Source organism: Theropithecus gelada, chromosome 9 (genome assembly GCF_003255815.1).
Source record: "Theropithecus gelada isolate Dixy chromosome 9, Tgel_1.0, whole genome shotgun sequence".
Taxonomy (NCBI): domain Eukaryota; kingdom Metazoa; phylum Chordata; class Mammalia; order Primates; family Cercopithecidae; genus Theropithecus; species Theropithecus gelada.
This window is the reverse complement of record NC_037677.1, coordinates 17,910,039-17,937,343: the sequence shown is the minus strand read 5'-3', so window position 1 is coordinate 17,937,343 and position 27,305 is coordinate 17,910,039. Positions and strand designations below refer to the sequence as shown.

The following is a 27,305-nucleotide window of genomic DNA, read 5'->3' as shown; positions in this document are numbered from 1 at the left end:
CACCTGTGGTCCCAACTACTCAGGAGGTTGAGGTGGAAGGATTACTTGAGCTCAAGAGGTCAAGGCTGCAGTGAACCAAGTTGCAGGGACCCCCCCTTTCCCCTCCTCCATCTCTATCAGGCTCAGGTGATTCTCTTACCTCAGCCTCCTGAGTGTCTGAGACTACAAGGATGTGCCCATGCTGTATGAGTTCCTTTTAAAAAACAAAAACAAAAAACCCGCTGTACCACATCAGTTTTCCATCAGAATAATAAAATTGACAAAGGACTAACCATCAAATATAATACGCATGTAATGGACGGTATCATGTTAAAAAAAAAAAAATTAAAACTTTCCTAAAGCAGCAACATTATACCCATAGACTGAAAAACAGGAATAAATGTCCTGGGCCCACAGACACATAAGAGGCCAACACAGAACACACACAAAAAAACATAAAATATCAATTCTAAAGCAATATGCAAAGTATACATTTATTTTAAGACTTTTTGCTTGCTGCCTTAAAAGTCTGAAAATCTCTTTTGAGGGGTCTCAAATAGAAGTCCACAAAGTTTTGAACATTTTATTGCAATGAAATTTCCTTTAGCAACAACAGAAACAATAAACACTTGATTAATTCAGCATTTACTCTGAGCACTTGACTGACTTATCTTGCGAATCATCTCAATACCCTAGAGTTTATTCCTCTTCATGAGGAAGTTGTTAACTAAGATTCAAAACCAGAAAGGTCTACTTGATTCCAAAGTCCTACTCACTATCCATATTATCCCTATTAAGTACTAAAAGTATTAGTAATCGTCTCTTAGAGCTGTGTTTAAAAAATGCTTTTGTTACCACAGTGTAAAGTATTTTTGTAACTGGCATATTAAGAATACTATAAGTGTTCACAGAATAGGAGAAACAAGTGCTTCAAATTTAAAAAAACAGGGAAAACAAAAAGTTTAGATGTTTTTAAATCAGATGAAAATAAACTAAGAATAAATATCTATGTTTAAAATACTTTAGTAGCCAGAGCCTACCTAACCAAACTGCTACCTGGGATTTTCCAGTAATTCCATTTTAGGGGAGTTTGACAACTGATATCTGATGGTGTAATTGCTTTTTTTTCCAAAAGTAATGTGTATGACCTGGAGACATTCCACACTAACAAATATAATACTATAAAGAGAACTAAAAGACTGAAAAAGTCAAATTTTTCAAAGAAAGAGCCAATAAACTTTTATGTTTCTTTGCTAATGCTGGAGAGTGGAACGAAATGCACAAAACTATGAGCTCTTTAACAGTAGAAACTAGGCTAGGTGCGGTGACTCACACCTGTAATCCCAGCACTTTGGGGCTGAGGCAGGCAAATCATGAGGTCAGGAGCTTGAGACCAACCTAGCCAACACGGTGAAACCCTGTCTCTACTAAAAATACAAAAATTATCTGGGCGTGGTGGCACATGCCTGTAATCCCAGCTACTTGGGAGGCTGAGGCAGGAGAACTGTGTGAACGTGGGAGGTGGAAGCTGCAGTGAGCTGAGATCGCACTGCTGCACTCCAGCCTGGGCAAGACAGCGAGACTCTGTCTCTTAAAAAGAAAGAAAAGCAGAAACTAGGCAAGACTTTGCATTTTATCTAGCACAGTGAAAGCTTCTAGTAAGTGGCAAACGAAAAACAGACACTGGATACCCCTGTCTTACTAAGGAAAATTCAATAGGACAAAAAATTCTGTCCCCCAAGAAAACTGATTAAGGTTTCTCTGCATTAAGAAATATCTACTCTTGGGCCAGGCACAGTGGCTCGCGCCTGTAATCCCAGCACTTTGGGAGGCCGAAGCCAGCAGATCATCTGAAGTCAGGCGTTTGAGACTAGCCTGATCAACATGCAAAAACCCTGTATCTACTAAAAATACAAAATTAGCCAGGCGTGGTGGCACATGCCTGTAATCCCAGCTACTCAGGAGGCTGAGGCAGGAGAATCACTTGAACCTAGGAGGCAGAGGTTGCAGTGAGTTGAGATCGTGCCATTGCACTCCAGCCTGGGCAACAAGAGCAAAACTCCATCTCAAAAAGAAAAAAGAAATATCTACTCTTTTAAGACTTACATTAATTATCTCCTTGCCTAAATTTGCTTCAAATTTTAGTTCAACTAGCTAAATAGATAAAAGGTGAGAAATGGTGTCAATTCATCTTAAAGTATTGAAAACAGTTCTCACTAGGGTATCTCTCACACTGTATAACATGCTTGAAGAAGAACCAACATAGTAGAGATATTTTTAAGCTTTCCATTTTCCAACTTCAGCACAAAAATATTTAAAACAGTCTGACCAGAAACTACACAAAATCTTTCCTTCCTCTTTCCATTCTTACTGGAGACATAAGTCTCACTTCTTTTCATTCCCATTTTTGCACATTCAAGGTTTTCACATCTTGAAACTATTTTCATACTGTGCTTTCCTTTCAGGAATGTGACCTTATGTAAAATATATATATATACACATTTTTTTTTTTTTTTGAGACAACGTATTGCTCTGTCACCCAGGCGCGATCTCAGCTTACTGCAACCTCTGCCCCCTGGGCTCAAGTGATCCTCCCAGCTCAGCCTCCCAGAGATTTGGAACTACAGGCACACGTCTCAATGCCCAGTTAATTTTTTTTGTATTGTTTGTACAGACAGGGATTTGCCATGTTGCCCAGGCTGGTGTTGAACTCCTGAGCTCAAGTGATCCACCTATGTCAGCTTCCCAAAGTACTGGGGCCACAGACATGAGCCATTATGCCTGGCCTAAACTTTTTCTAAGCCAAAAAAAGTTCCAATACGTGAATATTAGTTTATAACATGGCATATATGTTTACACCTAAAACAAAAATAATTTAATTCTATATATGGTTAAAAGACCACTTCTTTCCAAATTAAAACTGACAAATTTTCACAAAGAATTCATCTATGTGAGTTCATATCTATTGATATGTAGTAATAGAAATCAAAACTAAGTTTTTAAAATTATTTATTAGTTCATTTAAAAATAAGCCTGTTACATATTAACATATGTTTTTATGAAAAAGTGATTAATCTCCGCTCAAAAAAAAAAAAAAAAAACTAAAAAAAATGGCGCTGTTTTATATTTTTACAAATCTCTTTATTGCCTGGATTGTCACATCTGTTTCTACATTCAATATTTTGCAATATGTTTTTTTGGTTGAAGTATATAACAATGGCCTTATAGATATGTCGGACAAGGAAGAAATACTACTTTAACAGCCTTTTCATACAATTGTGAGCATTCTTCTCAGACACTCCATCAAAACTTGACAAGTGGTAGTTTCTTAAAGATAAATTGCAATGTGGAATCTAAAAATCATTAACAATTAACTCTTTGTACTTTCTCACATTATAACCCACTTGTCTATCTTGCACTGTGAATAGCTCTCTTACCCATCGTACGCTGGTTACTTGAGGAACATTCATTCACTGAGTTATGCTTATCTTCCAAATGTTGAAACATTTCACTATACAACATTAAAAACAACAAAACAAAAACTTTAATATCACCACTGCATTCATCAGGAGTCTTGAGATTGAGAAGCTATAAGCACATGACAGCAAATCTAAGTTTTCAAAATTCTAATCTTCACCTGAGCTCAAGCAATCCACCACATTATTTCTTGATAAATTTTTAAAAAGCTTGAATTTTAACATATGCAATAAAAATCAATTATTTTCTTTTTTAATTTTTTTGAATTTTAGGGGGTACATAGTAGGTTTGTATATTTATTGACTACATGAGATGTTTTGATACAAGCATGCAATGTAAAATAAGCACATCATGGAGAGCAGAGTGCCCATTCCCTCAAGCAAAAATCGATTAATTTTCTTTAAAGTGATAGGCTTACTTAGTTCATTTTTGAGAAAATGTCTAATATCCTAATATGAATAATCAGTTTGTCAGTCATTCTTTCAAGTAAAATTTACCAATCAAACAAGAGCAACAAAATTTTAATGTAATCATTTTTAGTAGTTTTTAAAAGGTATAACTACTTCCTTGACTTCTTAACCTGGGAATAGGAAACTATTTCTTCAATGTAAAAATAAATTATCTCTTTACCTTAGAAAGCAGCTATGAAGCAATCACACGTTACCTATCCAGTGCTTGACACACTGAAGATACCCTCCTCCCTCCCTCTATCAGTCAGAATAGCCTCTGGCTTTTTATTTTTCTATCACCTCATTAAAAACCAAGAGTTCCTTGCTGCTTTGCCTACTTTCCAACAACTTTTAAGTTACCAAATTCCAGTCTGTTATGCTATATAAAAACAGACAAATGGCCAGGTGTGGTGGCTCACACCTGTAATTCCAGCACTTTGGGAGGCTGAGGTGGGTGGATCTTGAGGCCAGGAGTTCAAGACCAGCCTGGTCAACATGGCAAAACCCCGTCTCTACTAAAAATACAAAAATCAGCTGGGCATGGTAGTGCACACCTATAAGCCCAGCTACTCAGGAGGCTGAGGCATGAGAATCGCTTGAACCTGGGAGTCAGAGGTTGCAGTGAGCCAAGAGCCTGCTACTGCACTCCAACCTGGGTAACAGAGCAAGACACCATCTAAAAAAAAAAAAAAGAAAAAAGAAAAAGAAAAAAAAAATTTAATTAAAAAAAAAAAACAGACAAGCAGTTATTCAACCATAGCTTACAAAAAGAGGGCCTCAAAAGTCAAGAATCTTTTGTAGATCGTGTGACACCAATTTTTCTGATTTAGAAGCCTATTCCTATACCTCTTTAATGTACACCAACCTACATTCATGGTTTTCTAAAATTCTGATCTTGACTGTTTTAACAGACTTCAAAGTAATTGTTGTGATAAAATCATTTGAGTAGTCATTCTGAGTTTAAACCATCTGCTTGGCATTTACTGAAGCAACTGCTAACGATATTCTATGCATAGAGATGAGATTTTTCTCAACAAAAATGCAAAAAATTTTCCACATCTGTTGTTTTTGTTGATATGTCACCTAGATTAGCAAATTCTTCTCTAGAAAGAAAACAGGGTGAAAACACAGAACATTTTTAATGTACACATTTTTTTAATGACTCTATCAGGATTATGCCAGTTTCTCAACCATATTTTCCACTGCTACTCTGCTACAATTATACTACAATTATCTATGTGTTTGTGTGTATATATACATATGTACACAGAGAAAGAGAAATTTCTGATACTCCAAGCCAAATGACACTGTGACTTTGGCCTTTAAACATAACATCTAAGATTTTTTTTTTAATCATAGATTTAAGCACATGAATATTCCAGTATCAGAATCCATGTACAGATGTGATGGAAATTTATATGCAACTGACTTTATACAGTACACAAGAATTCTGAAATATAAAAAGTATACTGATATCATATTCTAAAAGATATATTCCAATGTACAGTAAATAACTGTGCTATATGAACATTTATTGGTTTCGACTCCCCTTTTATGGGGTACTAGCATCACCACCATTACCTTCTTTGGTTATCTGCTCTCCCCCTCAAATGATGTGATTCTGATGAAATTGTCAATCATACTACCCTGCACACCTCACAAAAGGACTGACACAAAATGCAGTTCTGATAAATCAGAGTGCTTAACCTAGCTACCAGAATAACTGGCCCAGACACGAGCACAAGAACTAAGCTAGGCTGAGAACTTTTTGCAAAGAATTTTACATACGATCTTCAAGCCTTTCTCTTGGAGTATCTAATTGTGATAATAAAAATGTAGAGCAGTCAGTAGCTATACCCTGTGTATTAATCAAGAGTTTTCCAGTGAAACAGATCCAGCAGGATCCACAGGATGTGTGTGTATACATACAGGGAGACAGAGGCAGAAAGACATATTTTAAGATGTATTTATTTTAAGGAATTACCTCATGTACTTGTGGAGGCTTGGCAAATCTAAAATCTGCAGGGTAGAGGGGCAGGATGAAGATCCAGGGAAGAGTTGCAGTTTGAGTCCAAAGGAGGTCTGCTGGCTGAATTTCTTTTTGCTCAGGGAAGGTCTTTGTTCTACCAAGGTATTCACCAAATTGGATGAGGCCCACTCACATTACAGAGGGTAATCTGTTTTACTCAAAGTCCACTAAATTACAAGTTAATCTCATACAAAAAGCACCTTCACAAAAACATCCAGAATAATGTTTGACCAAATATCTGGGCATTGTGGCTCAAACAAGTTGACACATAAAAAGAACCATCACGAGTTCACCCCTTGCCAAACTGTGGACATATCAAAATCGGTATTCCCTTCACTACACAACAGTTATTTACTACATTATCTGTTGTCAAAGGGTTGTTTGGCAAAGATCAATAGGACACAATCTTTGGCATTAAGGACTTTACAATCTGGAGAGAGAAAGACATGCACAAACTCTCATTCAAAGGGAATATCATTTTGCCCTTTCTATTTTATACTACATAGAATTCCTCTCTACTCAAAGTCTGGATCTTCAAAACTTCCAATGGCGAACTATAATAAGTTTGGGTGCTCTACTCCTTGTCAGCTCCCTCCCTGGTCTTCACAGCAGCTGGTGTCAATGACTGGCCTGGTACAGAATACATATAATGTGGGAAGACCTAGAGACCCGCTATCAGAAAAAGAGGATATGACAGACAACTGCTATTTTGTCTGCCTGGCACCTCTCCTTTACTCTGGGAACAACACGTCTCCCTTATTTGGGGACAAACAGCTACTTCTCTGGGGGAACTGTTTCTCCTCAAATTCCACCTAGGCAGTTTGGGTGGGGTCCAATCATGCTCCTGGCCATAAGTCTAAACATGTCCCAAGGCAAGCCAAGCCAGACTCTTTCTCCGAGATTTTCTCAATTAGAACTAAAGAAAGAAAAAATAGATACTCTAATTTTAAAAACTAAGAATGTGATCCTGGCAGGTGCCAGAACTTGTCTACAGCCACGTAGGAAAATCTCTTTGGAAGAATAACAGAATCATGGAGAGAAAATCAGAGATGAGAGATCGAACAGGTAAAAAGAATCCTGACAGTGAACAAGACCCTACTTCCAATCATTCCTAATGCCCAAATGAATAATCCCCTCCTGGACTTTGGTCTCATGGGCCTGAACATTCCCCTTTGTCTAAGCTAGTCACAGCTGAGTTTCTAGCACTTACAATTAACAGTTCTAATACACAAGGATGAAAGCAGGAAAAAAAAAAAGGTAAATAAATATAAAATATAAGAAAAACTGCATCTAGGAATCATGAGGTAGAATCACAGTTTAGGGAAAAAAGGTTAAGAAAAAGAGAGAGATTATTTTAGAAAAGAAAAGGGTCAAAACAGAAATTCTGCAGCTGATTTGGAGAAAAGATGGATGGGAGGTGAACGTAAAAGGACTTTTTTTTTTTTTTTTTTTGAGACAGAGTATTGCTCTGTTGCCCAGGCTGGAGTGCAATGGTGCAATCTTGGCTCACTGCAACCTCTGCCTCCCGGGTTCAAATGATTCTCCTGCCTCAGCCTTCCTAGTAGCTGGGATTACAGGTGTCCACCACCACGCCTGGCTAATTTTTTTGTACCTCAGTAGAGAGGTACTCGCCATTTTGGTCAGGATGGTCTCGAACTCCTGATCTTGAGTATCTGCCCACCTTGGCCTCCCAAAGTGCAGGGATTACAGATGTGAGCCACCACACCCGGCCTAAGAATCAAGTACTATTAATACTAGGTTATACATTCTAGGCAAAGGGATTTAGAAAACCCAGAACCTGGAAGTATTAGCTAGCTAGCCTTCTAAGGCAAAGCCACTGAATATCATCTGTCAACTGTTTCAAGTAATGCTCTGCCAGTCACATAATCATCTAAGTGACCTTACTTCAGTTTCTGTGCAAAAAGGTACAACACAAAACAAATTTTACGGCCGGGTGCGTTGGCTCATGCCTGTAATCCCAGCACTTTGGGAGGCCAAGGCAGGCGGATCACTAGGTCAGGAGATCAAGACCATCCTGGCTAACACGGTGAAACTCCATCTCTACTAAAAATACGAAAAATTAGCCGAGTGTGGTGGTGGGCGCCTGTAGTCCCAGCTACTCAGGAGGCTGAGGCAGGAGAATGGCATGAACCCGGGAGGCAGAGCTTGCACTGAGCCGAGATCGCACCACTGCACTCCAGCCTGGGCGACACAGCGAGACTCCATCTCAAAAAAAAAAAAAAAACAAACAAATTTTACCAATAATTGCAATAAATAATAATACAAAACTCACCTTTGCACTCAAATAAATGATTATCCTACTTTCTACTTTCTAGAAATTTTTTAATAACTTTGAAAGTGTAAAAATCCAGTAACCACTTAAAAATTTTATCTTCTGTGATTAACGAATCTAAGAAGGATTTTGATTTCTTTGATTTTCTTAATCTTTTTTTTTTTTCTTTGGAGACAGGATCTCGCTCTATCGCCTAGGCGGGAGTGCAGTGGCACGATCTCAACTCACTGCAACCTCTGCCTCCTGGGTTCAAGTGATTCTCCCACTTCAGCCTCACAAGTAGCTGGAGCTACAGGCATGCCCTTCGCCACATTGACCAGGCTGATCTTGAACTCCTGGCCTGAAGTGATCCGCCCACCTCAGCCTCCCAAAGTGGTGGGACTACAGGCATAAGCCACCATGCCTGGCCAGATTTTTGTATATTTTAATATATATAAACTAAAACAAACAGAAAAAAACATGGGATCTTAAAGAGCCATGACATTCTCATACATACTTGTGCTTAGTCATTCTATTCTCCAACACTGCCTGTATCCACATTACTGTGCAGTGAATAGAACTAATATTGTACCAAGTACCTCTTTTTGTGTCTGAGTACACAAGTCATTTCACAACAGAATTTCATTTAAACCTAATGACAATTCTGAGTTCCATTTCTAGAGGGAAGAAAACTGAGGCTCAGAGAATTAAGTAGCTCACCCAAGGATCAGCAAAGCAGAGGCAGATCCAAAATCTGAAAAGTTAAATCAGTTTCAACCCAAGTTCAGTCCCCACATCGTCCTAAATTTAAAAAAAGTAAAATAAGCAACAATTATAGTAGTGCTCAAAGAGACAAATAATTCCAGCCTACAAATAGGCTGCTTTCTAAGATGACTGGAACTTCAAGCATATTTTACCAAAAACTATTATGTTATAAATACTGAGGATTAGGTTTTCTAATTCACCAAAACTTATTTAAGCCATTATATAGCAGAAATCATAGGTACTAAAAGAAGACTGAGGCCCTAAATCACCTAAGATTCCTAATTTTAGACATGCTCTAAGCAATAATTAAGTAGGAAGTCTATGGTAAGACTGGACTGGTGACAAAGCAGCATTTCAGAAAATTTTAAGAAAGCTAAATAATGACTCCATGGTTCCAGGAGTGTGGCAAGAGAGGACTTATCAAAAAAATTTATCAGCAGCGAGCTAGGATTTGGATGAAAGGGGACACTATTAACTGGCTATTCAAAGCCAGTTTACACTTGTTTTTAGATTCAGTACCATCTATGTAGAAATAGATTTAGGAAAATCTCTAACCAACATTAAAACAAAAAGGACTTTATACCTAATCCTGAATTAACCAGAAAATCCAATTAACCTAAAAAGAAATCCCATTCCTCAAGCATTCTTCTTAACTGAAATTCCATTTGTATAATACTTTTTAACATATTCCCTACAGTGAAACTGCACATACAGTATGATTCCTACTTTGTAAATATATGTATATATATTTAACATTTGTATTTTTTAAATACAATAAACACCTCTATTAGCAGCCCACACAATTTAGAAAAAAAGACTAAAAGGAAATATTTAAATGGTTTTCAATTAGAACTAAAGCTGAAATCTACAACAAATTCGGGAACTAGTTTTGTGAACCCATTATACTATGATAACAGCACCTTGAAATGTTGGTCGATGAGTTGTTCCATATATAAAATTTTCCAAATTAATATAAGATTAGGCTTCAAATGCCAGAAATGTGTTTATCATCGCAAAGAATAAACTCTCTACGAATGTATATGCCAACATAAAAAGCTAATATATAACAAATGTAAACATTTCTAGATTTATGGTCATCATGATAAAAACTCATTATTGCATTTCTAAAATAATATGATTCTAAGATTTATGGATTTCTGGCCTTCTTCCTAAATATCAGGTTGTCAGTTATCACTTTTCCTTCTGGCATCATGTCAGCCTCATAGAGAAAAATCTTATCATTTCTACTCCCCAGTTTCAGATCATACTTTCTAATGATAGGGACCTGGAAAACTTGATACTCAAGATTGGTAAGACATACATATTAAAGGAAAATCAATGCGATTATGAGGGGAAAAAAAGGACTTCAGCAAAGTGTATGGTTCTTAATAAACCATATAAAAACAACTCATAAAATCAATGAGTTAGGCAAGGTGGCAAGATACAAGATGAACATGAAAATCAACTGTAGAACTTCCTATTTTAGCTCAGACATGTAACAAGCTTGGAAGTCATCACTCTCATTCTAACATCAGACAAAAGCTGAACAAACTGAAAATAATTATTTCTTGGACTCATTACAGAACCAAAGTCACGTGGCAAACCACTACCCCAAAATTTGGAGAGCAAGGCAAATTCAGAGTGATACAGATCTATTTCCCTGGAACAGAAACCCTGGAGCTATAAACTGGAAGGAACATTTAAACGGTCATTTCAGTGAATTGCTGGAGGCTAAGTGTGGACTAGGATGAGAATGACTAACTTCTAGGAGTGGCAGTCTTGAAAGAAAGACCTTATACTCTTGTGGGGTTTACTTCCAAAAACAACACCAGCTTCCTATAGTAAAGAGCCAAGATACTCCCATAGCTCTGACAAGGGGAGGGAAAAAATAACTAGTATGAAATAAGCCCAAGTCATTCATCATAACAAAGACTTACTTCCCAGACTTACAAAAACTTAAAAGGGTTTACCAGAGCCTTATCTGACCTGAGGAAAGGGCACCTCCCAGACTCCACATCCCTGGTCTTGCCTAAGGGAAAGGGTAAACTAACAGACACTTGTCAAGTTCTCAGCTCAGTGACACATAAACACTAAAAGGCTGAGATTTAATCCTAACAGAACACTATCCTCTTCCCCACACTTTACCACCACTTCAACAGGCCTCCACAGTACATTAACAGTGAACTGAGGGGCAGGAGGTGGGAGTTGCGGGGGTGCCTACATGAAGTAGATACTAAGGAAAATCTCTTAGAGACTAAAACACTGATGTCTGATGAATTTAAAGCCTCTGGTACCTACAACTACAGCGAACATTAAAGGCAATCCAGTTTCTACCCAGATTAACCCAAAACACCACTTCAGTTCCTATCACCTGATATATGATGTCTGGCTTTCAACCAAAAATTGCAAGGCATGCCGAAAGGCAAGAAAAAAACAGTATGAAGAAACAAAGCAAGCATCAGAATCAAACTCAGTTGTGGCGCAGATGGAATTATTAGACAAGAAACTGAAAATATCTACTATTAGGCTGGGTACAGTGGCTCACACCTATAATCCCAGCACTTTGGGAGGCCAAGGCGGGCAGATCGCTTGCACCCAGGAGCTTGAGACCAGCCTGGGCAACAAGGTGAAATCCCATCTCTACAAAAAAATACAAAAACTAGCCAAGCTTGAAGGCACAAGCCTGCTTTCCCAGCTACCTGGGAGGCTGAGGTGGGAAAATCGCTTGAACCCAGAAGGTCAAGGGTGCAGTGAGTCATGATGGCACCACTGCACTCCATCCTGGGCAACAGAGCAAAACCTTGTCTCAAATCTACTATTAATATGTTAAGGGCTATAAAGAAAAAATTTAACAACATATAAGAACAAATGAATAATGTAAGCAGAGTTGTCAAATCTAAGAATCAAAAAAAAAAAAAAAAAAAAACCAGAAATTAAAACACTGTAACAGAAAAGAAAATGCCTTCGATGGTATGATTAGTAGACCGGACATGGCTGGGGAAAGAATCAGTGAGCTTGCAGATACGCCAAGAGAAACTTCCCAAACTGAAAGCAGGATAAATACTAAAAAACCTACACAAAGGCATATCATACTTGAACTGCAGAAAACCAAAGATGAAGAGAAAACCTTGAAAGAAGCCAGAAGGAAAAAAAACCTCAACTACAGAGGAACAAAGATGTAAGAATTACAGCAAACTTCTCCTCAGAAACCACACATGAGAGTGGGGTGAAACATTTAAAGTGTAGAAAAAAAATAATCATGACTAGCATTCCACATCCAAAAAAATTATGCAAAATAAACATCTTCTTCAACAAATAAAAATGAGGGGTCAGGCCAGGCGTGGTGGCTCACGCATAATCCAGCACTTTGGGAAGCTGAGGTGGGTGGATCACTTGAGGTCAGGAGTTCTAGATCAGCCTGGCCAACACTGTGAAACCCTGCCTCTACCAAAAATACAAAAAATTAGCCAAGCCAGGTGGGTGGCACGTGCCAATAATACCAGCTACTCAGGAGGCTGAGGCAGGAGAATCGCTTGAACCCAGGAGGCAGAGGTTGCAGTGAGCTGAGATCGTGCCACTGCATTCCAAACTGGGTGACAGAGCAAGACTCTGTCTCAAAAAAAATAAAATAAAATAAAATAAAATAAAATAAAATAAAAATAATGAGGGGCCGGGCATGGTGGCTCACACCTATAATCCCAGCACTTTGGGAGGTGGAGGCAGGAGGATTACTTCAGCCAGCAGTTCAAGACCTATCTGGGCCACAAAGTGAGATCCTGCCTCTACCAAAAAAATTAAATAAGAAAAAAAAATAGCCAGGTGCGGTGGCATACACCTGTAGTACCAGTTACCTGGGGGGCTGTGGTAGGAGGATTGCTTGAGCCCTCAACCAGGAGGTTGAGGCTCCAGTGATCTATGATCATGATACTGCACTTCATCTTGGGTGACAGAACGAGATCCTGTCTCAAAAAATTTAAAAATGAGGGAAGTCAGTACGACTAGATCTGCCCTGCAAGAAATGTTAATACTGTTAAAATGGCATTACTCCCCAAATGATTTATAGACTTAAGGCAATCTCTATCAGGATCTCAGCTGGTTTCTTTACAGAAACTGACCGACTGATTCCACAATTCATGTGGAATTGCAAAGGACACAGAAGAGACCTAACACTCTTGAAAAAGAACAATAAAGTAGGAGGACTAACACTAATTTTAAAACTTACTACATAGCAAGAGTAATCAAGACAATCTTGTACATGCATAAGGATAAACAGATCAATGGAACAGAACTGAGAGTACAGAAATAAACCAGGTGTCTATGGCCAAATGATTTTCAACAAGGGGGCCAAACCATTCAATGAGGTAGAGTCTTTTCCACAAAATGCGCTGGGACAACTAGACAGCCACACAGAAAAAAAATGAAGTTGGACCCTTGACATCATATACGAAAAGTAACTCAAAATGAATCAGAAACTTAAATGTATAAGCTAAAACTATAAAACAGGAGAAAACATAAGAGTAAATACTTCTAAGGCCTCAGATGTGGCAATAGATTCTTAGATATGACACCAAAAGCACGAGCAACAACAACAAAATTTGGAGTTCATCAAAAGTAAAATCTTTTGTGATTAAAAATACATTATCAAGCCCGGTGCAGTGGTGCACGCCCTGTAGCCCTAGCTACTAAGGAGGCTGAGGTGAGAGGATCACTTGAGCCCAGGAGTTTGAGGCGGCAATGAGCTATGACTGTACCTGTGAGCAGCCACTGCACTCCAGCCTGGGCAATCCAATGAGAACTTGCCTCTTGAAAAAAAGGCTATTATCAAGAAAATGAAAAAACAACTACAGAATGGGAGATGTGAGAAAATATTTGCAAATCACACATTTGGTATGTGACTGCTACCTAAATTATATAAAGAATTCTTACAACTCAGCAATAAGGCAAAACAACTTAAACATGTGCCAAGAATTTGAATAAACATGTCTCCAAGGAAAATATATAAATAGCAAATGAACATATGAAAAGATGCTCAACATTATTAATCATGAGGCAAATGCAAATTAAAACCACAATCAGACACTTCCTACTCACTAGAATAACCATAAGCAAAAAGCCAGATAATAAAAAGTATTGACAAGGATGTGGAAAAACTGGAACCCTAATGCACTGCTGGTGGGAGTGTAAAATGGTACAGCTACCTTGGAAAACACTCTGGCAGTTCCTCAAACAGTTAGACATACATTTACCCCATGACCCAGCAATTCCACTCCTAGGTATCTACTCTACGGAAATAAAAACATGTCCACAGACATCGCCAGGATGGTCTTGATCTCTTGACCTCGTGATCTACCCACCTTGGCCTCCCAAAGCGCTGGGATTACAGGCGTGAGCCACCGAGCCTGGCTCAATTGCATTTTTATATGCAGTCATACGCTGAATAACATTTTAGTCAATAGTGGACCACATACACAAATGTGGTCCCATAAGATTATAATACTGTATTTTTGCTGTACCTTTTCTATGTTTAGATACACAAATACTTAGCACTGTGTTATAATTGCCTACAGTATTCAGGACAGTCACATGCTGTACAGGTTTGTTAGCCTAGGAGCAATGGGCTACACCATCTACCCTGGGTGTGTAGGAGGATAGACCATCTAGGTTTGTGTAAGTACACTCTATGATGTTCCCACAACAATAAAATTGTGTAACAAAAAACAAACAAAAACACATCCACAGACGTTTATAGCAGAAATATTCATACTAGCCAAAAAAGGTGGCAACAATCAAAACGTTCCAAAAGTGGCATATGGATAAACAATACAATATTATTCCAACACGAAAAGGAATGCAGTACTGATACATGCTACAACATGGCTGAACACTGAAAACATTTAGTTAAGTGCAAGAAAGCAGTCACAAAAGATCATGTAAATATGATTCCACTAAAATAAAAGGTCCAGAATCAGAAAATCTATAGAGATAGACAGTAGATTAATGGTTGCTTGGTGCCGGGAACCACAGACGACAGTGGGGTGATAGCTAAAGGGTACAGAAAACTACAAAACTCTAAAGAATGTTATCAAAAACAGTCTAAATAAATGAAGACACAGTCCTTGTCCATGAATTACAAGACTATAGTGTTAAGATGTCAATTGTTTCCAATTTGATCTGTAGATTCAACTCAATTCCAATCAAAATCCCAACAAACTATTTTGTAGATATGGACGAAGTGAAATTTAAACCTTACATGGAAAAGTAAAAGAACAGTCAACACAATACTGAAGTACAACCAAGTAGGAAGACACACATTAGTTACTTTCAACACTTACTATAAAGCTACATTAATCCAGACAGCATGGTATTAACAAAAGAATGACAAAGAGATCAATGGAACAGAATAAAAAGTTCACAGACATACCCACAAAATACAGTCACTTGATCTTTGACAAAGAAATGAAGTCAATTCCATGGAGAAAGAAAAGTCTTTTTCAACAAACGGTGGTGAAACAATTAGATGGACATATGCAAAGAAAATGAACCTAAAGACCTTACACCTTTCACAAAAAATTAACTAAAAACGGATCACAGGCCTATATTTAAGGTGAAAAACTATAAAAATTCTAGAAGTGAAACAGAAAAATCTAGGTGACTTTTGGTTTGGCAATGAGTTTTTACATACAACAGTAAAAATATGATCCATGAGAGAAATAACTGTTTAGTTTTGTACTTTATTAAAATTGAAAACTTTTGCTCTATAAAATCCTGTATGGTGCTGTAATTGTGGATACCCAATATTGTGCATCTGTCAAAACCCATTTAAGTTTACCACACAATGAATGAGCCTCAACGTATGCAAATTTTGTTTTTAATGTAGGCATTTGAGGTGGGTCGGGAATTCCAGGACAGAATGCAGACTATGACAAAACAACCTAACTTTATTAAAAATGTATGAAACTGGGCCAGGCTCAGCAGCTCAAGCCTGTAATCCCAGCACTTTGAGGCTGAGGCGGGCTGATCACTTGAGGTTAGGAGTTCGACACCAGCCTGGCCAACATGGCAAAACTCCATCTCTACTAAAAATACAAAAAATTAGCTGGGCATGGTGGTGCGCGCCTGTAATCCCAGCTACTGGGGAACCTAAGGCAGGAGAATCACTTGAACCTGGGAGGCAGAGACCACAGTGAGTCAAGATTGCACCACTGCACTCCAGCCTGGGTGACAGCAAGAATCAGTCTCAAAAAAAAAAGAAAGAAACTAGTTGGACTCAGTGGTTCATGCCTGTAATCCCAGCACTTTGGGAGACAGAGGCGGGCGGATCACTTGAGATCAGGAATTTGAGACCTGCCTGGTCAACATGATGAAACCCCATCGCTACTAAAAATACAAAAAAATAAGCTGGGAATGGTGGTGGGTGCCTAGTCCCAGCTACTCGGGAGGCTGAGGCAGGAGGATCACGTGAGCCCGGGAGGTGGAAGGTTGCAGTGAGGCGAGATCACATCACTGTACTTGGGTGACAAAGCAAAAACCTGGTCTCAAAAAAAAAAAAAAAACAAAAGTTTGAAACTACCTCCATAAACCAGGATGAGGGAAAAGGTGCTAATCTCAAAAGCTTTGAAAATGTGTAGAATCTGTAAAACTAAAGTTACTATATTCTAGTACTATAAACACTTTATTCTAGTTGATAAAGTCATATTCCACAGAAGTACAAGTTAACAATTCTGATGCTCCAGTATGTGTATACCAGAGGCTCTAGAGAAGAATTCCTTCTTTGCTTCTTCCAGCTTCTGGTGGCTGCTGGCATTCCTTGGCTCGCGGCCACATCATTCCTATCTTGAAGGCCAGCATCCTCAAATCTCTGTTTCTTCTTCACATAGCCTTCTCTGTGTGCAGTGCCCTCTACCTCTCTCTTATAAAGACATTTGTGATTACATGGAGGGTTTAGGATAATCTTGTCAAGATCCTTAACTTAATCACGACTGCAAAAATCCCTTTCCCAATTATGGTAACATCACAGGTTCCAGGGATTAAGACCTATTATCTTTGGTAAGTATTATTCAGCCTACCACAATAGCTAAAACAATTTTGAAAAAGAAGAATAAGTGAGAGGAATCAGTTTATCTGATTTCGTGACTTATTATATAACTATGGTAAATAAAACTGCATGGTATTAAAGAGACATATATGAATGAAACAAAATAGAAGACCCAGAAACAGACCCACACAAAGGAGCCCAAATTATTTTTAACGAAGGTAGAAGACAATTTATTGGAGGAAAGGCAGCCTTTTCAACAAGTGGTACTATAATAATTAGAAATCCATAGGCCAAAAAAAATCTTAAGGCTCACACCTTATATAAAAATTAAACTCATGGCCAGGCACAGGCACAGTGACTCAAGCCTATAATCCCAACACATTGGGAGGCTGAGGCAAGAGTATCACTTGAGGCCAGGGGTTCAAGACTAGCCTGGACAACACAGTGAAACTCTCTCTCTACAAAAAAATTATAAACTAGCTGGGCATGGTGGCACATGCCTGTAGTCCCAACTACTCATGAAGCTGAGAAGATCACTTGAGCTCAGGGGTTCAAGGTTGTAATGAGCTACGATTGTGCCACTGCACTCCAGCCTAGGTGACAGAGTAAGACCCCATCTCAAAAAAAAAAAAAAAAAAAAAATTAAACTCAAAATGGATCACAAATTCAAACATAAAATGCGAAACTATAAACTTAAAAAAAAAAATAAGAAAGCATTCAGGATCTAAGGCTTCTGTGATGGTTAACCGTATGTGTCAAATGGGCTGGGCCACAGTACCCAGATATTTCCATTATTCTGAAAGTTTCTGTGACAGTGATTTTTTTTTTTTGGATGAAATTAACACTTTTAAATGTGGACTGAGAGTAAAGCAGATTGCTCCCCAGAATGTAGGTGGGTCTCATCCAATCAAATGAAGGCCTGAATAGAACAACAGACTGACCTACCTCACGCAAGAAGAAATTCTGCCACCAGACAGCCTATCGATTTGAAGTGCATCAGCTCTTCCCTGAGTCTCTAACCTGCCCATCCACCCTGCAAATTCTGGACTTCATGCATCACTTAACGATGGGGATATTTTCTGAGAAATATAACAGTCAATTTCATCTTTGGGCAAACATCACAGAGTGTTCTTACACAAAATGAGATGGTACAGCCTACTATTCACCTAAGTTAGATGGTACAGCCTATTGCTCCTAGGCTACAAACTTGTATAACATATTATTGTACCGAATAATGTAGGCAACTGGAACAAAATGGTATTTGTGTATCTAAACATAGAAATGAACAGTAAGAATACAGTATTATTATCTTCTGGTACTGTCATCACAGATGCAGTCCATCATTGACTGAAATGTCATTATGTGGTACATGACTATATACACACACACATATACCCTTATCAGTTCTATTTCTCTGGAGAAGCCTAATATAGCTAGAGTTCTTATACTTGATATAAAAGCATGATCTATAAAAGGAAAAACTGATGAACTGGACTTCAACAAAGTTAAAACTAGTTCTTAGACTTAACACAAAACCATGATTCCACACAAGGAAAAACCAATAACCAAGACTTCATCAAAGTTAAAAACTTGTGCTCTGCAAAGACACTGTTAAAAAGATGAAAAGGCAAGCTACATGCTGGGAGAAAATATCTGCAAACCATATATTTGGCAAATGGCCAGTATCTAAACTATGTACAAAAAAAAAAAAGCTATCAAAATTCAACAGTAAAAAAAAAAATCCAATTAGAAAATGGGCAATATGGCCGGGCGCGGTGGCTCAAGCCTGTAATCCCAGCACTTTGGGAGGCTGAGACGGGCGGATCACGAGGTCAGGAGATCGAGACCATCCTGGCTAACACGGTGAAACTCCGTCTCTATTAAGAAATACAAAAAACTAGGCGGGCGAGGTGGCAGGCGCCTGTAGTCCCAGCTACTCGGGAGCCTGAGGCCGGAGAATGGCGTGAACCCGGGAGGCGGAGCTTGCAGTGAGCTGCACTCCAGCCTGGGCGACAGAGCGAGACTCCGTCTCAACAAAAAAAAAAAAAAAAAAAAGAAAATGGGCAAAGGACATGCAGAAACATTTCAATGAAGAGGATTTACCAATGGCAAATAAATACATGAGAACACATTCAACGTCAGTAGCCATTAGAGAAATGTACATCAAAATCAAAATGAGACATCATTACTCACCTATCAGAATGGCTAAAATAAAAAAATAGTGACAACACCAAATGCTGGTGAGCACACAGAGGAACCGGATACTCATACATTGCTGGTGGGAATTTAAAATGATACAGTCACTCTGTAAAAACACTTGGATTATTTCCTAAAAACTAACCATGCAACTACTTTATGAACAGCAATTATACTTGTGGGCATTTACCCCAAAGAAATGAAAAGTTATATACACATAAAAACCTGTACAGAAATGTTTATAGCAGTTTTATTTGCAACAGCCAAAAACTGGAAACAACCTAGACATTCTTTTATGGATAAATGGTTAAATAAACTATGCTACATCCATAGCATAGAACACTACTCAGCAACAAAAAGAACAAACTACTGATAACACACAGCAGCCTGGACCAATCTACAGAGTTATGCTGAATGAAAGCCAATCTCCAAAGGTATGGATTCCATTTATATAAAATTCTTCAAATGACAAAATTATAGCAATGGAAAACAGATGAGTGGTGATCAGGGTTAAGGAGAGTTAAGGTGGGAGGGAATTGGTTATGGTTATAAAAGGGCAACATATGGGATTCCTGTGGTGATGGAAATGCTCAGCATATTAACTGTACCAACATGAAACCCCTGATCGTGACATTACAGTATAGTTTTGCCAGATGTTACCATTAAAAGTAACCGGATAGAGGGTACAACAGACCTGTCCAAATTATTACTATTTTGAGACAGGGTCTCACTCTGTTGCCCAAGCTGGAGTGCAACAGTGCAATCTCAGGTCACTGCAACCTCTGCCTCCTGGGCTCCAATGATCCTCCCACCTAAGCCTCCCAAGTAGCCAGGACTACAGGCACATGCCACCACACCCAATTAATTTTTGTATTTTTTGTGGAGATGGTTTCGCCATGTTTCCCAATTTAGTTTCAAACTCCTGGGCCCAGGTGATCCTCCCACCTCGGCCTCTCAAAAGTGCTGGGATTACAAGCATGTGCCACCATGCCCGGCCTCCAAATTATTTCTTACAACTGCTTATGAATCTACAATTATCTCAAAATGAAAAGTTTAATTAAAGAAGACTGATCAGTGGTGATATAAGTCAGAAAAATGAAAACCTCCTAAGAAAGACATAGGAGCTGAGGGTGTGGATACTGACAGGGAAGGGGCTCGAGACTGGTTACAGAGTGTATACATAAGTAAAAATTCATCAAGTCATACACTTACATTAGTAATATTTACACCCTTGCTGTGCCTGAATAAAAAATTATTTAAATTTGGCATCTGATTATTAATCTTGTTGGCTGTGATAATTGTATTAATTATGTATAAAATTTTGTGGGGTTTTTTGGTTTTTGTTTTTCAGAGATGAGGTCTCACTATATCACTCAGGCTGGTCCCAAACTCCTGGCCTCAAGTGATCCTCCCACCTCAGCCTCCTGAATAGCTGGAACTACAGGCACACACTAAAATTCTTTTAACCACCTTGTAAATGTATCAACAATGAAACCATGAGTATCTTTAGCAGAAACAGTTTGGGTGGTGTGGTGGAGCCAGAAACCACACTGGAAAGGTTACCAAGTGAGTGGGAAATGAGGAAGTGCAGAAAAGCAAATACGTATCAGTCTTTCCGGGGGTCGCCAATAAAGGTAAAGGAAGATAAAAGATGCTCTGAGGGGAAGGTGGAGTTGAAGAAGAGCTGTAGTCCCAGCTCCTCGGAAGGCTGAGGCAGGAGAATGGCGTAAACCCGGGAGGCGGAGCTTGCAGTGAGCTGAGATCCGGCCACTGCACTCCCGCCTGGGCGACAGAGTGAGACTCCGTCTCAAAAAAAAAAAAAGATGAGAAAAACATGAGCAAATGCAAATGCTGAAAACAGTTGACAAACAACAAGTTTAAAACCATATGAGCACAATACTATAATCTTTGGCATAAGGTGTGTGAAATGTGGGAAGAGTGAATATGAAGAGAATGTTCTTTGACTGCACAGGAAACACTTGTACTGGGGGAAAAGAGGACTACTGATACAAGTGTATTTATAGATCTGATGGTGGAAATAATAACACAAGTAACAACAATAATAATAGCAGCTATATTTTATGGCATACTTATAGTCAGTCTCCAAGGAGGCTCCTCAATGATTCTCAAATCCTGATATGCACACCCCTGTACAGTCTCCTCCCACACAGAACAGGGCTGAACTGCACAATCAATAGGATATGACAGTGAGCAATTTCTAAGATGAGGACTAAAGGACAGTGCAGTGTCTACCACGTTCTCTCTGCTCCATCTGAAGAAAACTAGAAACAACACACAAGCAGTTATGAAGAGGCCCAACCAGTCCCACATGAGTGAGCCATCTTCAGAAGCAGCCCCTCCAGCCCCAACCTCAGGAGACACCCCTAGCCTTCAAAATCACCCAATTAAGCTGCTTCTGATTTAGTGACTCACAGGAACCAAGTGGTAATGTTTACTATTTTAAGCCACTTGAATTGGGGGTAGTTTATTAAACATCAATAGATACATAATGCATGTATTATGTGCCTCAAGAACACTGTGACTCCCATTTTTAAATGAAGAAACTAAAACACAGAGAGGTTCAGTAATTTTCCCCAATTATCACACAGCTGGCAAGTGATATAGAACCAGATTCCAATCTAAAGCCAGTACTATGAACCACGTGCTCCCCAAAGCTGAAGTAGTTTCCAACCCATGGCTTTCTTATTTGCTGTAAAGTGGAAGGCAAGGTTATCTTCTCATGAAAGCAGGGGAAAGTAAGTGAATCAGAGAACTAAGGAAAATGGAGAAGGTCTGAAACAGCTGCCATGGAGAGTTAGGAAGAGGGCTGACTGGAGAAATCTAATAGGATTTCCAAACAGTGTTAAGGCCCCAAGAGAGGTTAGGAGCCATGGAACTCCAGGGCAGTGAACTTAAGATGACTGTAATGAAAAAAACATAGGATTGCATGTGTACATAAATATAAAATGTAATTTGAAGTGTGAAATTGTGGTGATGGCTGGATGGAATCCTGCGTCTTTCCTAAGGCCCATTAGTTCCCTGAGGGGCTATATATAGAAAAATTCCAGGAAAGACTATATATTCTATGTCAGAGTATCACATAAAGACTGAACAAAAACTTACTAAGACACACGATGATAAACTGACAGAGCTACTTCACGTAGCTTCCTTGATCTCCAACACTAGAAGTTTTTCTAGAGTCTTCCCTTTTTCCTATTTCCACTCCAAAATGTCACAAGAAAAATTACAACCTACAGAAATAATATACTTCCATAACAATCAGACCACACCTAAGGGCACACCTCACAATTATTCACAGACTTGATGGATAATCTTACAACAGAGCTTCAGGCCAAAAACTCATTAATTTTTAAATTTACCTAAAGTTACACTTTCCAAAATATATTCAAGTTTCAATTTCATGTAGGTACTTTTAAAATGTCTTCACTCGAGAAACAAAATGACATAGATCTAATCTCAAAAGAAAGGTTTAAAAAGAAAAACAAAAAGCCAGGTACAGTGGCACACACCTGTAATCCCAGCTCTCTGGGAGTCCAAGACAGAAGGATCACTTGAGCCAGGAAGTGACCAGGTTGGGCAACATAGTGTGACCCTGTCTCTAAAAAAAAAATTTTTTTTTAATTAGCTGGGTGTGGCAGCACACACCTGTAGTGCCAGCTACTGGGGAAGCTGAGGTGAGAAGATCGCTTGAGCCCAGGAGGTCGAGGCTGCAGTGACCCATGACTGTTCCACTGCATTACAGCCTGGGGGACAGAGCAAGACCTTGTCTTTAAAAAAAAAAAAAAAAAACGAACCAGGAACACAGAAAAATTTTTCCAGGCTAATATTCAGTGAAATCAACTGTAGATACTTAGACACTTAAGACAAAAGTTAGCAGTTAATATTCCAATGACATCTTTCCTCAGATAACCAATTATTACCTAAAGACCTCTTGGAAACAAGTCAAAATGGGTACAGGTAGAAAACAGTAAAAATTTTTTCTATTAGAAGAAATATCATCACTGAGTAAATTAAGTAAATTCCCTCTGCCTTATACATAATCAATAGAGAAAAGGGAAAAAGAAGTTTCCACACTTAAAGTAGATCTAGTCCTGTTATGGTATAAGAATAATTATGAAAACCAAAAAGTGACCCTTTATGAACTCCACAAGTTATTTCACATATTTTCTAGATCTTTAAATCAGGATAGAACCCATGTACTCTGAAAATACAAAGCAAAACAAGTCTTAACTCTTATAAATATTTCAATTAAAAGAAAAACTATAATATTTTCACTAGGGTGGTACAAAGTGTTTCCTCATTCTATTTTTAATCTTACCCTTATCTGTTCAGTGGAGCTGCTGCTAAGTTCATCACCAGATTCAGAATCTTGATGTACTCTTTCAGAGCCTTCTCCTGCGGAATCACAAGATTGTTCCTGGGAGAAGCTAGTTTTCTCTACATCCAAGAACTCTGGACCGGGAAAATGACCAAATAAGCGTGTCCTATTCTGGCTGGAAACTTTAGGAGAATGTGAGTCATTGTTAAACTTTCCGTTATTATGGGTCAGGTCCAGGCTTAGGTTGACAGTATGACCTGGATTATAACTGGGTCCAAAATTTTGATTGGCATCACGAGTAAGACCTGTTCCTTGAACAGACAACGACGGCTTTCCGAAACTTGAAAGCTCAGGCAATTTGTTCACATTTTCTGTTGATCTCTGAAGATGCAAACTCTGCATTATTTTCGTGGAGTTATTTGGTAGACCAGCTACCTGCTTAACAGGTGGCATTAGAGCTTTGCGCGTGACCTCTTTCACATACTGGGCTGGCACATAAAACGCTTTGGAGTTTTCATCCGGCTTGACTTGCCACCAGTCATCATTGGTCTTTTTCACCAAGATGTACCGCTCCCCTTGTTTTATCACAATCTTTCTATCCTTTGCTTCATATTCATAATCATATTCCACCTCAATATACACTTGTCCTGGAATAATCTTCCCACTTCTGTCAGCCATTTTCATTCAATAATGTTCACCTCTCAAAAAGGATGTTATACCACATTATGGCTTTATGAGTTGTTGGATGAATATAGCTGTTTTATTTAAATGGAGGAAGAGAATGAAGAAAAAAGTTAATGCAATCTGGATTTGGTATTTACTCACAAGCATCATACAGTATAGGCCATTTAAAGAACATTACTTCAAATCTCAAACCCCAAAAAGCAAACATGTGACTAATATCATATGCACTGCCACATTAAAAACACTTTCATTCTAACTGTAATCTACATTTTTCAGTCACTTATGACCAAAACAAAAGCCAATAACTGGAACAGTAAATATACACTAATTAGGTAGACACAAGAGTTGAGAAAAACTTTCCTTCCTTTCATGACTCCCTCAAACCTCCTTCACCTTCTTAGAAAAGTTCACTAATAACAACTAATATGCATTTACTTTCATTTCTATACCAATTCCAAAATATTTTAGTACCTCCTAGAACACAGCATTATGGGTTTAAATGATCACTGCATCCTCATATCACTACAGCATGAGCCAGTTCCCACCTGTTGGGGATGAATTGTGTTCCCCCAAAAGATAGTTCAAGTCCTAACCCCAGGATCTGTGACTTTATTTGTAAAGAGGGTCTTTGCAGATGTAACCAAGTTAAGACAAGGTCATACTCGATTAGGGTGGGCCCCAAAATCCAATGACTGGTGCCTTTATAAGGAGAGGGAGATTAAGGGCACAGTGGTTTACACCTGTAATCCCAACACTTTGGGAGGCTGAGGCAGGTGGACGGCTTGAGCCCAGGAGTTTGAGACCAGCCTGGCCAACATGGCGAAACCCTGCCTCTACATGAATTACAAAAATCAGCTGGGTGTGATGTCATGCACCTATAGTCCCAGCTACTTGGGAAGCCGAGGTGGAAGGATCTCCTGGGCCCAGGAGTTTGAGGTTGTGGTGGGCCAAGATCCCGCCACTGCACTCCAACCTGGGTGACAGAGTGAGACTTTGTCTCAAAATAAAAAAGAAAAAAAGGAGAAGGAGATTTACAGAGAGGAAAGCTACAGAGGGAGAAGACCATCTGAAGAGAAAGGCAGAAACTGGAGTGGAGTGAAGCAGCTAAAAGCCAAGGAACACCAAGGACTGCTGGCAACCAGCAGCAGCCAGGCAGGGGTGACGAAAGCAGGATTCTCCCCCCGAGCCTTCCGAGGGAGCATGGCCCTGCCAAAACTGATTTTGGACTTCTAGCCTCCAGACCAGTGAGAGAATAAAAATACATGTCTGCTGTTTAAGCACCCCAGTTTGTAGTATTTGTTACAGCAGCCCTAGGAAACTAATACATTCAACCCAATGCTCAAGGATCCTAAGGCAAACTGAGATTTACCAAAAATGTGTAAACCCAAGGCTCCATAACAATCTACTAATTTTCTATAGCGAACAAGTACTGAGCATATTATTGTACACTACAGGTGTAGTAACCATCATTCTCCTGAGGATAACAATCTTCTCTATGACGAAAAGCCTATAAGGCCAGGTGGTCAGTCAGTCACTGATACAATTGTAGTAACTGAAATTTACTTTCTAGACAAACTACTTGACTAATAAATTTAATACAATACAGTTTTAAAAACTAAAAAATTACCTTTGAACAAGGAGATGTACACCAGTATCAATTTAAATCTGTAAAAAAAAAAAAAAAAAAAAAAGTTCATTAACTCAAACCAAGATCGCTGAAGTAAGACTAAGAATATAATGCTGCTTACATTTTTAAAAGCAAAACCTTTTTTATAACAGCCATAAGGAACCAGGAAAGTTTTATACATCAAGATTGTGGTCAGCACCACCCTCCAAACACATGCAAACACAACCACCAACAGCCACTGAGGTTGGCTTTACCACTGCCCTCTCCCACTGTACTTCCATACTGTCTCAATTTCATTTTTTCCCTTATTTTTCATTCTGACAAGCATCTTTCTAAACTTCTGATCATATAAGAAACAACTCTTCTACTATAAAACTGTTAAGACGAAAGAACTGTTTTTCAAGTGTATGTACTGAATGAGTAAAGAGAATAAAAACATATGGTAAAAGTTATTAGGTGTCCTAACACATTTGTCCCCTGATTACTTTCTAATTATTTTATTTTTTTATCTTAATTAATTTATTTTTTGAGACAAGAGTCTCTGTTACACAGGCTGGAGTGCAGTGGCACGATCTTGGCTCACTGCAGGCTCCGCCTCCCGGGTTCGAGCAATTCTTCTGCCTCAACCTCCCAAGTAGCTGGGATTACAGGTATAAGCCACCATGCCTAGCTAATTTTTGCATTTTTATGACAGATGGGGTTTCACCATGTTGGCCAGGCTGGTCTCAAACTCCTGACCTCAGGTGATCGGCCTGCCTCAGCCTCCCAAAGTGCTGGGATTATAGGCATGAGCTACCGCACCCGCCTATTTATTTTTGAGACACAGTCTCACCCTGTCACAGAGACTGGAGTGCAGCCGTACAATCGTGGGTCACTGCAACCTCCACCTCCTGGGCTCAAGTAATTTTCCCACCTCAGCCTCCTGAGTAGCGGAACTGCAGTTGCACACCACCACACCCTACTAATTTTTGTATTTTTTTAAAGATGAGGTTCCACCATGTTGCCCAGGTTGGTCTTAAACTCCTGGGCTCATGTGATCCACCCACCTCTGCCTCTCAAAGTACTGGGATTACAGGCGCGACCACACCCAGCCTACTTACTAATATTAAATAGGGTAAAATACCTTAACAATGGAGAGATGTGGTGGCACAAGCTTAACCAAATGATCAAACAGCACTAATGCGAGCTGACAAGATATGCCTCCTATGTGATGCAATAAAACATATACAATGCCACCTACGTTATATTCTTGTCAAAAGCATGTTTCACCTTAAGCAATTACTAGAAAACAATCAAACAAATCCAGAATGTCAGACATTCTATTAGACAACAGACCTGAACTCTTCAAAAAAGTACTATCAATGGAGGGGGATTCTTCCAGATTAAAAAAGACTATTGATACATAATAACCAAATCTACTTGGTGGTCCAATAAACACCTCAAACTTATCACA

The 27,305-nt window shown here is 38.9% G+C and overlaps 1 protein-coding gene across 5 annotated transcripts in view; it reads right to left on the bottom strand.

The window, feature by feature from the left end:
* ARHGAP12 (Rho GTPase activating protein 12) overlaps nt 1-27,305 on the bottom strand; it is a 124,431-nt gene that overhangs the window by 74,491 nt on the left and 22,635 nt on the right. For all 5 annotated transcript variants that reach the window (XM_025397079.1, XM_025397080.1, XM_025397081.1 and 2 more), the window contains exons 2-3: nt 25,853-25,890; nt 23,542-24,296 (exon numbers count right to left, since the gene is read on the bottom strand). In XM_025397079.1, the coding sequence (XP_025252864.1) occupies nt 23,542-24,225 (684 nt within the window). In that variant the 5' untranslated portion in view covers nt 24,226-24,296; nt 25,853-25,890. The remainder of the gene's footprint in view (nt 1-23,541; nt 24,297-25,852; nt 25,891-27,305) is intronic.